General features: G+C 45.4%; 1 protein-coding gene across 1 annotated transcript; it reads left to right on the top strand.

Moving 5' to 3' along the window:
- Positions 1 to 498: 498 nt before the first annotated feature.
- Positions 499 to 16,162, top strand: SNRPD3 (small nuclear ribonucleoprotein D3 polypeptide). Its single transcript, XM_028094164.2, has 4 exons — positions 499 to 745; positions 2,130 to 2,273; positions 13,523 to 13,715; positions 15,954 to 16,162. The coding sequence occupies exons 2-4, from the start codon at positions 2,148 to 2,150 to the stop codon at positions 16,013 to 16,015; spliced, it is 381 nt and encodes a 126-aa protein (XP_027949965.1). The 5' UTR covers positions 499 to 745; positions 2,130 to 2,147; the 3' UTR covers positions 16,016 to 16,162.
- The last annotated feature ends 271 nt before the right edge of the window (positions 16,163 to 16,433 follow it).

Genomic DNA, 16,433 nt, shown 5'->3' with positions numbered 1-16,433 from the left:
TCCGTTCCCCGGAAGCTCCGCCTCTTTGCCTGAGAGCGGCCCCCCAGCCCTGCCTTTCCACAGGCACTGGTTCCCTGGAGACTTTTCACCCTAGCGAACTCCGTCTCTGCCTGGCCGCACTTCTCTGCCAGCCTCAGGCCCAAGACCAGGTCCTATCCGTACACCGCGGGGCTTCAGGAGACCTAACACTACTTCGACTTACTTGAGGGACGGTCGTGGGCCGGCTCCCGCTGTACTCTAAACCTGTTTCTCTATCCGTACGGTGAGATACCTCGCCTTGCTGAGGGCGCCCCTTACCTGGTGGTGCCTGGTTCCAAAGGTTAAATTGTGAGAGTAGGTCCTGGCCCTCAGCCCCCGATCCGAGGGCCCAAGCCCCAGATCCCCACCTCGCTGTCCAGCCTGTCCCCGGTGTTAGGTGCTTGGAAACGCGAGCCCCTCCCCCCACCCCCTTGACGGCCTATGGATCAGTGTTTCCGGCGGCACCTGGGCCCTGTCATCAGCTCTCTCTTCCGGGGCCGGAACTATCGTAGCCGAGTCCACGTTTCCCGACCGGCCGAGTGAGAAGGAAGCAAAAGCAAGACCGCGCTCACCACTAAGAAAAGGAAGGGGCCGGGCCTTACGCGCAGCATTTTGGGAACGCGTGGTATTCTGGGAGCGCGAGACCCGCCATTCGCTTGGCTCACGCCTTCGCAGTCTCTAGAGTAGCCGCGGCACCGGAAAGGAAGAGTAGGCCGGAGCCGGTGAGGTGAGGCCGGGGGCAGGCGAGGGTAGACCCGAAGCACCCGTGAGGGGCCTGGGGCTGGAGAAGGACGCGCTGCCGAGGAACTCTGGGAGGTTCGGGGAGGGAGAAGAGCGGGAAGCCCGGGTCAAACATCAGCGTTGCCTCACTAGTGCCTGAAAGTGAGTTCTCATTAGCTTTTCCTCAAAGTACATGCTCTTCGTTTACTGTACCTCTCCAGGCCATGTTTTTCCGAACATACAGGCAGTAGTCTTGAAATATTTCTGGTTGCCTCCTTCCTCCAGGTCCGCTCTGGGCAATCCTTTTCAAAGTTGTTTGCATCTTTGCTCCCATCCCCCTTTCAGGCACTGGTCCTCTCATGCTTTCCGTATTGTTACAGAAGCTTTATCAAGTTCCTTGCTTCTAAACTGTTTGAAAAAAAAAACTGTGTTTGATCCATTTGTAAGTGCTGCTGCCTTTTTATTGGATCATTCCTTACCCATAATCCTGCAGTAGTTCCCCCGCTGTCTTCATTATAAAAGCCAAACTCCTAAGCCTACTTCCTCACTGAGGGAATCTGTCCTTCCCAATGTCATGTTTCCTTTCCAATCTTGAACACAAATGATGTGTCCCAACCTTCATTTGTTGCTCATCTGGGAATATGAAATCTGCTTGTTTCTTTTATTTACACGAGATCAGGTGATTTCCCTGATGATGTTTTTCCTCCAAACATTTCCTGCTTATAACACGTTGTCCCTTTGTGAACACTTTATTTTCTATTTAACCTTGAAGAAGTGGAGGGTCACTGGGTCGAATTAAATGCACAGCCTCTTCTAGATTTGCCTGGATCTTTTGGTCTATATCTGTATTGCCCAGTACTTTAGCCACTAGCCGAAGGCCATTACCTCTTGAAATGTGGCTAATGTGATTTATTTCACTTTAGTTTAAGTAGCTACGTGTGGACTGTGGCTACTGTATTGGACAGCTCAAGTCTATATCATGGGTTCTCAAAGTGGTGTCATCCACAACTATGGGTTGGCATGTACATCGTGTGGCGCGTACATTTCAATCCCCTGTCCCCAACACACACAATATTGGTTACTGGTTATTTGATGAAGATAAAGAGGCATATGGGAGCAGGGAGGGAGATGGAAGGCACTTTCTTCTCATCCCATTACCTTTCCCTCTCTCTAGCCCCCCCCATTCTTCACCATCCCACATCTTGCATGTATTTGCCAGATGAGTTCCTCAAACTAGGAGTTAAGCTTTTTTTTTTCCCCCTGTGGAAAATGGCAGCTTTGGCATTCTTACTAAATTCTATGGAGTGTCAGGCCTTAAGGGAGTTATGATATGTGCCACATGACTTCCTAGGCCCTAAAGGATGAACTAACTGTTGTCTCTCTCACTGTAGAGCTCTTTTCCTGCCAAGATGTCTATTGGTGTGCCGATTAAAGTCCTACACGAGGCTGAGGGTCACATCGTGACATGTGAGACAAACACTGGTGAGGTGTATCGTGGGAAGCTAATTGAGGCGGAGGACAACATGAACTGCCAGGTATCCTGCTTTCCACATGAGGTTATGGGGGAAGCTTGGGCCTCTGTCTTGGAGCACAGAAAGATAGTGATTGGAGGTCTTTTTGAAGTTCTCCTCCTTGAACAGTTATTTATGGAGTGCCTGATGTGTGCCATGTGCTGTTATAGTTGCTGCTGATATGGGCATAAATAAGAGCTCTTTAGAAGTTTGTTTTCTCCATCCTATGATCATCTTCTATATTTTGGAGACTTGTTTAAAAGAAGTGGCACTCTTTCCTTCAGTAGAATCTGTCAGGTTCAGGGCCATTCTTCATTTGCCCCTACATGTTTGTATAACTGCTTTGCCCACTTTCCCTAAGAGTGGAATCTTCCACTCACATACCGTGTTTATTTTCCATCTTTCTTGGAAGAGGAGTCTCATTTGATTATAGCAACAACCTTATGAGGTAGACAGGTTCGGTGATAGTTTTGTCATCCATAAAATAGGGAGAATAAGATTAAAAGACTTCATCTACTGAATGTCCTTCCGCTAACAAATATTGGAACAGCTTCCTCATACTGTGCCCTTCCCATGGCACTCTTTTGCATTTTGCTAATAATCACATGAGTTTGTATAGCATTGCTTTGGCAAGGTGTATCAGCACACTTTCTCCTTTGTTCTTTAAATCATCAGTTAAGAACTTGGGCTTCAGAATCAGAGGTGTGGGTTTGGATCCTAATTATCTGACCTTGATCATGATAATCGCTTCAGTTTCCTTGTCTCTAAGATAGGACTGGTATTATTTTATGTCCTCTGAGACATAGTTGCCAGGGCAGAATTGTGTAAGAGATTTATTGGGGGAAATAATAATGAAGGATAAAGGAGAGGGAGTAGGAGTAGCCAGGAGAGCTTTTAGTCTATTACTGGTCTGGTGCTGGGGAAAGGAGAGGGAAAAGACAAGATTGAGTGGGAAGAGCCTTATACCGCGGTGTATCTCTGAGGAAGTCTCAGCCAGCAGGAGTTGCTCATTAGAAGAGTCTAGCATGGGGCAGAAATGGCCTGGCTCTAGGATCCCCACTGTGATCACTCATTGGCTGGCAGCCTAGGGAGACAGTGGCTTCAGGGTGAATGCTGTGATGGATCCCGTAAGTGGCAGCTGGAGACTCTCAGCTCCATGCATGCCTCATAGCCTGACAACCCTTGCAGGGAGATCTGAGCAGTGCATTCTGAAGACTGCCATAGGGATAACACCCACACCCCGGGATTGTTCTACAGATCAGATTAGTTATGTATGTGGAGCAGCTAGTTTCATACCATGCACGTTATACATGTCCACATGTAGTTTCTCTTAATGTTTTCTAGGTGAGAAAACCGAAGGTCAGAAAGGGCAGGTGACTTCCCTAAGATCACACTGCAGATCAGGTGTCCTATCTGTTGCTTCGCAGAGTTCACATATTTACTTGTGATAGCTCTATAGCTTTGAGCATCATCTTCCTGCCAGGTTGACCAGTGGGGCCAGTTCCCGTGCTCAGGGAGATAGACATCTAGTGACTGTGCAGGTTTCTCTCTTCAGTGTTGATGCCATACAGGTAGATGGTGTGGGGTTTCTGAAGGTCCTGTGGGGCTTTGCATACCTTGTCTTTGTGAGGCATCCCTGTCATAGATCCAGTCCTCTGGTTTAAGGCATCCTTATCCATTTTAAGGTACTTTATTTTGGTGAGTAGAATGCAAGACTGGGGGTAAGGCACCTTAATGTGTTTGTTTGGCTATTTTTTTGGACAACTTACTGAGTTTTCAGGGCCTCAAACTGCCCATTTGTAATGTCTGACCAGATGACCTTGGTGGTCTCTCAAATGTAGCCTGTGTGATATAAAGCACACAGCCTGGTGATAGATCTGGAATCAGGTTGCAGCCCGCTACCTTGTGTGACTTGGGTCCAGCTTTGGACCTCCGTCACCCTCTGTTCCCTCCTTTTTTTTTTTTTTAAAGATTTTATTTATTTGACAGAGAGAGACACAGCAAGAGAGGGAACACAAGCAGGGGGAGTGGGAGAGGGAGAAGCAGGCTTCCCGCCGAGCAGGGAGCCCAATGTGGGGCTCAATCCCAGGACCCTGGGATCATGAGCTGAGCCGAAGGCAGACGCTTAACGACTGAGCCACCCAGGCGCCCCTGTTCCCTCCTTTCTAAGTCAGGAATAAAAATAACACCTCAGCCTCAGTATTATAGTGCAGAATAAATGAGTGAATGCATGTCAAGTGGGGGGAGCCAGTCACTTGCTTCCCGCTTACGTTAATCTGCTAGGGCTGTCATAACAAAGTTTCACACTGGGTGGCTTAAACAAGCATATTTATTCCCTCAGGGTTCTGGAGGCAAGAGGTTTGAGATCAAGGTGTCACAGGGTTAGTTCTTCTGAGGGCCATGAAGGAAGGATCTGTTCCAGGCCTCTCTCTTTGGCTTGTAGATGGCTCTCTCCTTCCTGTATCTTCACATGGTTTTCCTTCTGTGTGGATCTGTATCCCGATCTCTCATAAGGACACAAGTCACATTGAATTAGGGCTCAGTTACCTCTGTAAAGATCCAGACTCTAAATATGGTCACATTCTGAGATACTGGGGGGTTAAGACTTCAACAGAAGAATTGGAGGCAGTTAGGATTCAGCCTATAACACTGCCCGTGCCCAGATGCTGAGGCTTTGCTGGATTTACCTAAGTCTGGTTCACTGAATAAAAACCAGCAGGCTAAGGCAGAGCTGAATATATTGCGGTAAGCCCAGCACAGTTCATTCACACATCCCCAGGATGCGTAAAGCCAATGGCTCCTGCAGTTCCCGCTGCTTTTCTTCCTTCCTGGCCCCAGTTAGTCTGCCCTTTGGGGGTGAGAGCATCCCCTTAGCACTTTCTAGCCTTTGCTAGAGGACAGCTGGAGTTTAGTGTTTGCCATTCGATGTTGGGTTTTAATAACTTTTGTTTTTTCTAAAGATTTATTTATTTATTTTAGAGTGGGGAGAGGGGCAGAGAGCGAGAATCCTGAAGCAGACTCCCAACTGAGTGTGGAGCCCAACACAGGGATCGATCTCACGACCTGGAGATCATGATCTGAGCTGAAATCAAGAGTCAGCTGTCCAACCAACTGAGCCATGTGGCTTTCTTGAGCTGGTTTTTGTCTATAGCAGAGATGGGACCTGATGGAGGAGTGTATCACATCTCTTGCCCAGCCTGGGTATGGATGATCTAAAGCCAGGGGTCCCCAAATGGGGAAGTTTCTGTTCTTGGTTTTGTGTACTTAACATGGTTTTGAAGCATCCTGTTTTTATTAAATGTCAGCGAGGGAATGAAGGGATTTTTCTTCAAAATGGAAAGTATATATATTTCTTAAGCATACTTCTAGTCAAATATTTGGTAAAATATTAAAAACCAAAAAGGAGCTTTAAGGTGAGGAATTATGAGTAGAAATAAGCACATTGTTTTTATTTTATAGACTAGCCTATATTTATGTAACCTTTTGGGGGCAACTTTTATGACTATGGATTTTATTAGGTATCCACTGTGAAGGGTCCCTGGAGGTTCTTCGTAGCGTCTTGGTGAATGCTAGAAGTGTTCTCCGGGCTCGGCAGTATTCAGACATTTAGGACGTCTCATAATTTTTTTATGATGAAAGTTTATTATATTTAAACATATAAATAAAAGGGCCCCTGGGTGGCTCAGTTGGTTAAGCGACTGCCTTCGGCTCAGGTCATGATCCCAGAGTCCCAGGATCGAGTCCCGCATCAGGCCTCCTGCTTAGCAGGGAGTCTGCTTCTCCCTCTGACCCTACCCCCTCTTGTGCTCTCTCACTCTCTCTCAAATAAAATAAAAACCTTTTTTTTTTTAAGATTTTATTTATTTATTTGAGAGAGAGAGAATGAGAGATAGAGAGCACGAGAGGGAAGAGGGTCAGAGGGAGAAGCAGACTCCCCGCCGAGCAGGGAGCCTGACGCGGGACTCGATCCCGGGACTCCAGGATCATGACCTGAGCCGAAGGCAGTCGCTCAACCAACTGAGCCACCCAGGCGCCCTAAAATAAAAACCTTTTAAAAAGTAAAATAAAAAATAAACATATAAATAAAAATTAAAAATAAACATATAAATAGTTTTTGCAAGTCAAAAATGTTAATTTCCCAATTAAAAGTGGACCCAAGTCATAAAATGGCTAATTAACAAAAAAGAAAAATATGTAAAGCGGACATTTATCATACAAAAATAATGGTCTTATTAATATTTAGACGTGCAAATTGGGAAACAGTAAGAATTTCTAAACTTACAAGGTGCCAAAATAAAATTAGTAGTTCTACCAAGGGTTCCTTACTAGTCTACCAGTAGAAGTATAGATTGTTAAATCCTTTCTGGAAAACACTTAATATACGTCAACATAGAAAAGTTCTGCCCTTTGGTGCTGTAGTTCTACTTGTAAAAATTGTTTTTAGTGCAGGGCTGTTTTTTTTTTCCCCCTTAAGATTTATTTATTTATTTTAGAGAGAGAGAGCACGAAGGTGGGGAGGCAGAGGGAGAGGAAGGGAGAAAATCCCAAGCAGACTCCCGGCTGAGCATGGAGCCCGTGCAGGACTCGATCCCTCAACCCCTAGATCTGACCTGAGCTGAAACCAAGAGTCAAACACCTAACTAACTGACAGAGCCACCCAGGTGCCCCTGCAGTGCAGTTTTTAATGATGAAAACCTAACAGCAAACATTCCTAATGAGTTAAATAAATTATGATTAAACAAATTAGGGTACATTACAAAGAATATTATTTATCCAGTCAAATAACATGGAAGAATATTTAACGTCATGGGAAAATGCTGTTAGAGCTAAGTGGGGAAAAATATAAAACTCTACGATATGTTTCCAGTTTTATAAAAATAAAGCCAAATTATAAGTGATACATAAAAAATGCATTAAGTTTTTGAGGAAAACAAAAGTGAGTCGTTTTCTTTTGGTGGAAATTAAATGGGATTAAAAACATTTTTATATATATGAGGTTTGGCTCGCAAGGCAGGGAGTCTTGTCGTCCCGCTCTGTACGCCACAGCTGCAAGGCAAGCATGATCTGCTAGCCTGTGCTGCAGGATGTGGCATCATCCCTAGGTGACAGCCCCGCAAAATACTGTTTTTTGTGTGGTGGGGGGGGGTGGTTTGTTTTGTTGTTGTTTTTAAGCAATCTCTACACCCACTGTGGGGCTTGAACTCAGGACCCTGGGATCAAGAGTCCCATGCTCTTCTGACTCAGCCAGCCAGGCGCCCCATGGGGGATTAAAATTCTTACGAAAAAAAAATTTTTTTTTCACTTTAAAAATCAAAATATGTGTTAAGTTTATGATCATGAAGCACAGTAAAGATTATTTAAGAAGAGGGTAGAGGCACCTGGGTGGCTCAGTCAGTTAAGCGTCTGCCTTTGGCTCAGGTCATGATCCCAGGGTCTTGGGATCGAGGCCCGCATCAGACTCCCTGCAGGTAGACTCCCTCTACCTGCTGTTCCCCCTGCTTGTGCTCGCTCTCTTTCTCTGTCAAATAAGTAAAAATAAAATCTTAAAAAAAAAAAAGAAGAGGGTATGCAACTAGTAGATAAATAAAGTCCTGGGGTTCTAATACACAGTACAGTAATTAGAGGTAAGAAAACTATTATAAGCATTAAACTTGATGAAATAAGAGATCTTTTTTTTTTTTTAAAGATTTTATTTATTTGAGAGAGAGAATGAGATAGAGAGCATGAGAGGGGAGAGGGTCAGAGGGAGCAGACTCCCCGCTGAGCGGGGAGCCCGATGCGGGACTCGATCCCGGGACTCCAGGATCATGACCTGAGCTGAAGGCAGTCGCCCAACCGACTGAGCCACCCAGGCGCCCGAAATAAGAGATCTTAATTATCATCACCAAGAAATGATAATTATATGACCTGATAAAGAAGTTCAATGCTACAGTGGCAGTCGTTGTAATATAAATGTAGCAAATCAGTATACTGTATACCTTAAACTTACACAATGTTATATCTCAGTTATATCTCAATAAAACAAAAAGACCCAGAAAATTAGCTAAAAGAAGAGAGTAGGGGCACCTGGGTGGCTCAGTCTATGAAGCGTCAGCCTTCGGCTCGGCTCACGTCATGATCCCAGGGTCCTGGGGTCAAGCCCCACATCAGAGCCTGCTTTTCCCTCTCCCTCTGCCACTCCCCCTGCTTATGCTCTCTCATTGTCTCTGTCAAATAAATAAATAAAAAATAATAATAGGGGTGCCTGGGTGGCTTAGTCGCTAAGCATCTGCCTTTGGCTCGGCATGATCCCAGGGTCCTGGGATCGAGCCCCACATCGGGCTCTCTGCTCCACGGGAAGCCTGCTTCTCCCTCTCCCACTCCCCCTGCTTGTGTTCCCTGCTCTCGCTCGCTGTCTTTTTGTCAAATAAATGAAATCTTAAAATAATAAAAGATTAAAAAAAAGAGGGTAAATGGTCAAACCCAAAATTTCACTTCTTAAAGCAACATAATTCCTGGAAATTTTGGTGGGAGAGGGTGATGGAGTTCAGAGACTCTCCTGGAGCCGAAATAAATGGTGCTTTTGGGGCTTTAGCATGATCACCCCATCACTGACTGGACTGTTCAAACGCTATTTTTTTGGTTATGGAATAATGGTCTGTGGGAAAATGGCCTGTGCATGATTTCTTTCTGTAAAAATTATAACCTGAGAGAAGCCCTCACATGACTGTCAGAAAACTGCCCAGAATTAACATCAGGAAAGTTTTTTGAAATTTCTGAATGCAGGTGGTTGGGAATTTCTTCAGATATGCTTTCTAGCTAGAATGAAAAAGTACTTATCTATATGTTATTTGTATATGCAGTGTTTTCCTCTCTGTGCCATTCAATTCAGGATTATGTATTATACTTAGTGATCAGCTTGCTTTGTGCTTCTTTAGTCTGGGACAGTTCTGCTTTTGCTTTTCACAGCATTGACAGTTTTGAAGAATAATGACCACTTATTTGTTTTAGAATGTCTTTTGATTGGGGTTTCTGTGGTGTTTCCTCATGATTGGATTCGGGGTTTGTTTTGTTTGTGTTGTTTTGGCTGTTACTGTGTAAGTGACGACTTCTCCTCGAGGTGTCACCAGGAGGCCCAAAACACTTGTTTGCCCCTTATTGGTGCATGTTAACCTTGATAATTTGGTTGAAGTGTTGTGTGGTCTCTCCACTGTCTGTTCTTTTTCCTTTTGCAACTAATGAGAATTTTGTGAGGGAGGTTCTTTAAGTAAATATCTTGTAAGTGTTCTGTTTCTCATCACCACCTCCACCACCCCTCTTTGAGCATCCAGTGAAGATTCTTGCTTGAATCTTTATACCATAACAGTTGCAAAAGAATGTTGTTTTTTTTTTTTTACTTTCTAAGATTTATTTATTTGAGAGAGAGAGAGCGCACGTGAAAGGGAGGGGCAGAGGGAGAGGGAAAGAGAATCTTAAGTGGACTCCAGAGTGGGGCTCGATTGCACGACCCTGAGATCACGACCTGAGCCGAAACCAAGAGTTGGATGTTTAACCCACTGTGCCACCCAGGCGCCCTAGAATGGTTTTTGTTTATAACTCCATCATTCTATATTAACTAGGTCTGCTGTATGGAAGAGCCTTCCCTTGTTCCCCATTTATTCATTCATTTATCATCAGGATAGGCTCATGGGTTTCTGTTTCATTAATTGGGTTATAATCTGTTACTATCATTATTTTGATTGACTTATCCCAAATTTGTCCAGAAGTTGACTCCTTTTGTGTCCTTTTGGTGTCTCCTGGCCATTTTGGGGGATCACATCCTTAACCTTCTGGAATAAGATGTTTGTTGCAGGCTCATCTTTTACCTTCCCTAACCCAGCTCTGGAATTAGCCATTTCTTGAGGTAGCCTTGGTTTCTTTTTGGTTGGGAGAATTTAAAAACCAAGATCTGGGTACTGTTAAATATTTTAAAAAGTCTTAGTTTAACCTGTCAAGCTAAGAGCTGTCTCCAAAAGGCTGTGTTTAATAGTACCAGAAATTTCCATTCATGAGGCACCTAGGTGTCACAGTGGGTTAAGAATCTACTCTTGGTTTCAGCTCAGCTCAGGTCATGATCTCAGGCTCATGAGATCAAGCCCTATGTCAGGCTCTGCACCGAGCAGCAGTGGGCGGTGGAGGGGAGCGGTGGTGGGGAGGTCTGCTTGAAGATTCTCTCCCTCTTCCCCTCCCCCCACCCTCTCGAGCACGTGTGCTCTGTCTCTCTCTCTCTAAAATAAATAAATAAAGGGGGGAAAAAGTAGTACCAGAAACTTCCATTCATAGCATGCTTATTTTGTACCAGGCACTATGCTAGTGTTTTTTATGTACAGTCGATCTTTCAGTTATCACAGGACCTCTCTGAGGACAAGCTTCCAGATGCCCAGGGTGACCAAGCATAGAAGGAACAGATCTAAATCCAAGTCTCTGAGTCCCAAATCTCTAATCTTAACCGTAGTCTCTGAAGATGAGGTGTATAATAAACCTGCTAGGTCCTGTTGCTTCTAGAAGTATCAGACCCTCACTCTGACTATCAGATTTCAGGCAAGAAGATGAGTAGAAGGGAGCAAAAGAGGGAGGCTCTGCTGTTAATGGTAGGGGAGGGGACCAGACATTTGTTGAGCACTTGCTGTGTGCCCCACAACAGGGATGTTGTGATTGATGACCTAAAGCATGCAAACATTGCTTTATAGTCCTGGAGTTAGTGCTCTCCTCTTGGCCCCGGATGTGTGAGGAAATTCCCACAGTTTTGACTGTACTAAGATCTCTCTCCCCCAAGATGTCATTTCACTTGGGCACCTGGTTTATGCCACCTGTTTCATTATGGGTGTTTGGGAAAGTGGGAAGGTTGAGTAGAGTGGGTGTTCCTACCTGACTTCATTGAAACCTAGTTCACTCAAGTTGTTGCCTTTGGCTTATGATGCAGACATAGCTTGGGCTTATTAACAAGCTGTATAGGTGGGCGGGATTGTGGGGTTTTATACACAGCACAGCCATTTCTCTGCTGGTGCTGCAGGGGGCGCATGAGAACAGTAGCCAACCTGGTCATTATTAGGGTTGTCATAGGAGTCAGTTGATGCTGGACCGTTTGTCCTGTTGGTCTTACAGAACACCCTCTGTCAGGGATTTTCAAAGTGGGTTGGGGAGGTTGTAACAGAGGAAGGGGGTGAGATGTATGTACTGGAGGAGAAGTAGCTTAGCAGTAGCATAGCCTCCAAAATAGATGTCTTGACTGTCATTTAGATTCATTGTTTACTGAGCTTCTAATACATGCTCGGTAATAGGAACAGCGTTTAGACATATTTGTCTCATTCAGTTTGCTCCTTAACTATTTGAGGAAGTAAGTGATCTGATGTATGGTTTCAGAATGAATGATGAGGAGGAAGTGGTGATCTGATGTATGGTTTCAGATGGTGGGTTTAGAGTTAGACCTGAGTTTATAGTGCTCTGTAGGCCACACAGGTAGTGTGACCTTAGGCAGAAGAATAGAGAGTGGGTAAGAGTGTGGCCTCTAAGACAGGCCTGCCTCTGCTGGCTGTGCCTCTTCATCTCTAGTGGGGATGGCAATGATCTCTATCTTGTAGAATCGTGTGATTTGTAGGAGTTATGATGTGAAATTGCCTGGGATACTAATAAGTGCTCAATAAAAGTTGAGTTTTATTGAGCACTTATGCTCAATATGTGATATATTGAGCTCAATATGACTATATTATGTTAGTCATACTTCATGTTCACTGTGGCACCAGAGGTTATGGTATTCTTTTTTTTTTTTTTTTTTTAATTTATTTGAGAAACTGAGCACAAGCAGGGGGAGGGGCAGAGGGAGATGCAGACTCCCTGCTGGATGCAGAGCCCGATGCAGGGCTCGATCCCAGGACCCCAAGATCAGAACCTGAGCTGAAGTCAGACACTTAACTGACTGAGCTACCCAGGCGGCTCCAGAGGTTATGGTATTCTTTGAGGCAAGAACAGAATGGCAAGGATTTAGAACCTGTGCGGGAGTTTGTTAAGAAACTGGGAATGTTGAGCCTGGAGTAGAAGATTTATGGGAAACTTGAGCCCTATTACCCCTGAGGGTGGAACAGGGACAGTGGGTTGAAGTTGAAGCTCTACAGACTGTTCCAACTGCACAGATTTAGCGAGGATGGCCCTAGAGTGTTGTTAGTCTTTTTGCAAACTGGGTGTTCAAGCAGAGGCTGGGTGGCCAGTGAGCACTTTGAGGAAAAGAATGAGTATAAGATGGCAACAAGCCAGTCAGAAATCTGGGGAGACAGACCTCTCTTTACAATGTGGGCTTTGACCTATTCTGAATAAATGTATATACTGTTTCATCCAGAAGACTCAAAATAAGCTACTTTTTGTGGTAAATGTGGTGCCTGTTGAGGTTGGCACTGGCAAGTTTAGATCCCCTTCCTATGCCAAGCCCGTCTGCTGGCTGGTCTCACCTCTAGGCTCCCTGTCTCTCCATCCCACAGTTTATCCATGTTGGCATATTTGATCTTTCCAAAGGGCTATCCTAACCCTATCCACTCTCCCTCTGTCCACAAATGAATGAGCCCCATAGTCTCCCAAGGTGATAACTTTTTCCCCCTTTCCCAATTGCTCTGCTCCAGTCCTTGTATCCTGTAGGTTCGTGCCCAAGTGTCCTGTCTCAGTGTAGGCTCTCGCCTTACACCTCTCCCAATATTCTGAGCCTTTTGTACAGGCACTGCCCCCTATACTTCTCATTCTTAGTCATTGAAGCTAGAAGGGCTCTGTCCCACTTTCTCGAGTGTGCACTCTGGGAGGGTAGGAGCTGCCTCTGGTGCACGCTCATGACCTTTGTGGTGCCTCCGCAGTGTATGTGCCGGGCGGACGCAGGACGGGACAGAGTTTGGACAAGCGGTTCACAGCTGTTTCGATTAGAGTTTTTCACCATGAGAACCCTTCACATGCTGGCAAGGGAGGCAGTATCCAGAGTTAGGGCTCTGGAGTCAGGCCAGCTGGATTTGAATCTGGGTTCTTCCATTCTGGCTTTTGGACTTTGGACAAGTGCTTTAGGTTTTTTTAATCTGTAAAAAATGGGAATGCCCATAGCCTATCCTGGAGGTGCTGTGAAGACCAAATATGTGAAGTGCTTTGCCTGGCTCCTTTATTTCATGATGTTGGTTTGTGCATTTCTGGACTTACCCTACCACCAGCCAAGGCTCCCCCTCTTTGTCTGTCCTTGTCTGCTGGTGCTGTTGGCCCTTGTTGATGAGCTGGTGATTCCCTTCCAGATGTCCAACATCACAGTCACATACAGAGACGGCCGGGTGGCACAGCTGGAGCAGGTGTACATCCGTGGCAGCAAGATCCGCTTTCTCATTTTGCCTGACATGCTGAAAAATGCGCCCATGTTAAAGAGCATGAAAAATAAAAACCAAGGCTCAGGGGCTGGCCGGGGAAAAGCTGCTATTCTGAAGGCCCAAGGTATGTGCTCCTCTTGCACTGTTTTTAACATATGTGTTTGTCCTGTATCTTTCAGGAAAGGGCCCTGTCAGTTGCCCGGGCATGGGGGGTGGAGTTGGACTTCAGCCATCTCCACACCCACTGCCACCCTGTAGTCTTGGGGCCCCCACCTCTGAGGAGCTGGGGGCCATGTCTCTTCTCTGTCTTGCCTCACCTGATCACAATCATAGGGCTTATGCAAAATCCAGAGTACCCCCTTAGAAAGAAGAAGGGGACACGTCTTAAATGAAGAGTGGATCAATCTCCTACCATGAATTTCTAGGAGCCCCTTTGTTTCCAGAAATTCTGTCCAAAGAGCCTGGGGGAGGCTTGCTCTTATCTAGTTTGCTGAGCAGGGGCACTGTGGTATGGATTAGCTGCCACCTAAAGCAGTGGGGCAACAGTTCCCAGAGAGCTGGGGGTGTTTATGGACACCCAGTGTAAGTGGGGCGAAATGCGGACGGTAGGGATCCATTTTCACATAAGAAATAAGCAGTTTTAAGCCATCTTTACCCATTATAGGGACTGGACTTCTGTTTTTAGATATTCTTATATTTGAAAATAAATCCTTCCTTTAGCATGTCCCCAGTGATCCACTGACCTTCCTTAGTCTGGCCTTTCTTTTGGGTTAGCCCAGTCAGAGGTTTTATCTTTGGGTCCATGAAAAGCTCTGCCATGTTTATTATCTAGGAAGCAGGTGCATTCATTAGAAACTATCTGAGTATCGGTGAAAAGATTTGTAGTGCAGGAAAGTCACTGGATTCTCCTTCAGTATCTTTTTTTGCTGTGCATATTTTATATATGAGGTAGTTTTTGAGTTTAAAGGTGCAATAGAGTAATCCTTTAAAATGTCCTTCCAAAACACTGATGGGAGAATCTCCTTTCCCTTCCTAGATAAGTGGCATTTGTAGAACCGGAAGCTCTGGACCTTTTGTTTCCTTTTGGTTTTCAGGAATACTGGTTTTCCTATTAGAACTGCCGTTCTCTCTGCTTTCTCAGGGAAGGGCTGCCCTCATTGTCACTGTGTAACTGCACCATCATCTCTAACAAAGGTGCAGCCCAGTAGCTGTGCACTAGAAGGCACTTGGCAGTGAGTTTGCCCAGGCCCATTGGCTTCTGCCTGAGCCATCTGTGCCTCCGTCAGTCCTTTGCTCTGGTTCTTTTCAGCATGTGGCTGGGCTCTTGGGTGACTTTCCTCCCTCTTCAAGGGGCTCTAGAAGAGGGAAGTAGCCATCAGAATATTTTCACCTGTCCTTCAAAGACACTGAACCTCTCCTGGAACTCTTGAAGTCACAGAGAACAGCAGCTTGTATGCCCTTTGAATGGGGAGTGGTTTTATTTGTTTGTTTTGTTATTATGAAACATTTTATATTGCAGAATAGCTTAAAAAATAATAAAACCGGGCGCCTGGGTGGCTCAGTTGGTTAAGCGACTGCCTTCGGCTCAGGTCATGATCCTGGAGTCCCGGGATCGAGTCCCACATCAGGCTCCCTGCTCAGTGGGGAGGCTGCTTCTCCCTCTGACCCTCTCCCCTCTCATGCTCTCTCTCACTTTCTCTCTCTCTCAAATAAATAAATAAAATCTTTAAAAAAAAAACTATTCTATGGGCGCCTGGGTGGCTCAGATGGTTAAGCATCTGCCTTCGGCTCAGGTCATGATCCCAGGGTCCTGGGATCGAGTCCCGCATCGGGCTCCCTGCTCCTTGGGAGCCTGCTTCTCCCTCTGCCTCTCTCTCTCTCTCTCTCTGTCTCTCATGAATAAATAAATAAAAAGTTTAAAAAAAAATAATAATAAAACCTGTTGCCCAGATTTAACAATGTTTACTATTTAAATGTTTGTTTCAGAATTTTAAATGTGAATTAAGTTCATCTGTTGTGTTTTATTAGCTCACCCCTAGGCCAGCGCTGGGAATTCATCTTTTCTGTGGTTCTCAGGCTTGCTCCCCAAACCACCTTAGCTCTCAACAAACACCCTGACTCCCAGCCTCCCGTTGAGAGCAGTGGTGGACCAGAAAGCAGGAGTTTTGGAAGGCACTCCAACTCTGATGCCAGCCACGAGTCCTCATGCAATGAGGAAATGCCATGGGGTGGGCAAGGTGTTGGACCAAGTGGCCTTTCAGGCCCCTTCCTGTGCCCGTGTCCAAGGGCTCTGGCTGCTCCGCGGCTTGAGCATTGGCTGACTGCACTGACCTGGCCTTATCCTTTCTTTCCTACCTTTCAGTGGCCGCGAGAGGAAGAGGACGTGGAATGGGGCGTGGAAACATCTTCCAGAAGCGAAGATAAATTTATCTGTTGAACAGAACTTTGCCATTATTTTTTTCTTTTAGGTTATCTGGGTTCAGGAGGGTGTATATGTTCTAGATTTTCTTTTGACATCTTTCTCTTTAGATCAGGGGAAATGTTACACTAAATAAATATGGTGGTCTTTTTTGTTGTTGCTTTTCTTTTTTTTTTTTTTTTTAAGATTTATGTATCAGAGAGCGCGTGAGCATGTTGGGGGGTGGGGCGTGTGGAGCAGAGGGAGAGGGAGAGAGAAACCAAGCAGACGCCATGCTGAGCACTGAACCGGATACAGGGGTCAGTCTTATGACCCTGAGATCACAACCTGAGCTGAAACCAGGAGTTGGATGCTTAACCAACTGAGCCACCCAGGTGCCTCTGTTGTTTTTCTTTTTGAAAAAATAAGGACTGTGTGTTCATT

Source organism: Eumetopias jubatus, unplaced genomic scaffold (assembly GCF_037043125.1).
Source record: "Eumetopias jubatus isolate StellerSeaLion01/CBP00866 unplaced genomic scaffold, mEumJub1_p1.0 scaffold_16, whole genome shotgun sequence".
In the NCBI taxonomy this organism is placed as follows: domain Eukaryota; kingdom Metazoa; phylum Chordata; class Mammalia; order Carnivora; family Otariidae; genus Eumetopias; species Eumetopias jubatus.
Note: the sequence above shows the minus strand (reverse complement) of the source record. Positions and strands in the feature narration are given on the sequence as shown.

Excerpts from the sequence above, each read along its gene's own strand:
- SNRPD3 (XM_028094164.2), top strand. The coding sequence starts at position 2,148 with ATGTCTATTGGTGTGCCGATTAAAGTCCTACACGAGGCTGAGGGTCAC. Across the intron at positions 2,274-13,522 it reads AGGACAACATGAACTGCCAG|ATGTCCAACATCACAGTCAC; the intron begins GTATCCTGCTTT and ends ATTCCCTTCCAG. Across the intron at positions 13,716-15,953 it reads TGCTATTCTGAAGGCCCAAG|TGGCCGCGAGAGGAAGAGGA; the intron begins GTATGTGCTCCT and ends CCTACCTTTCAG.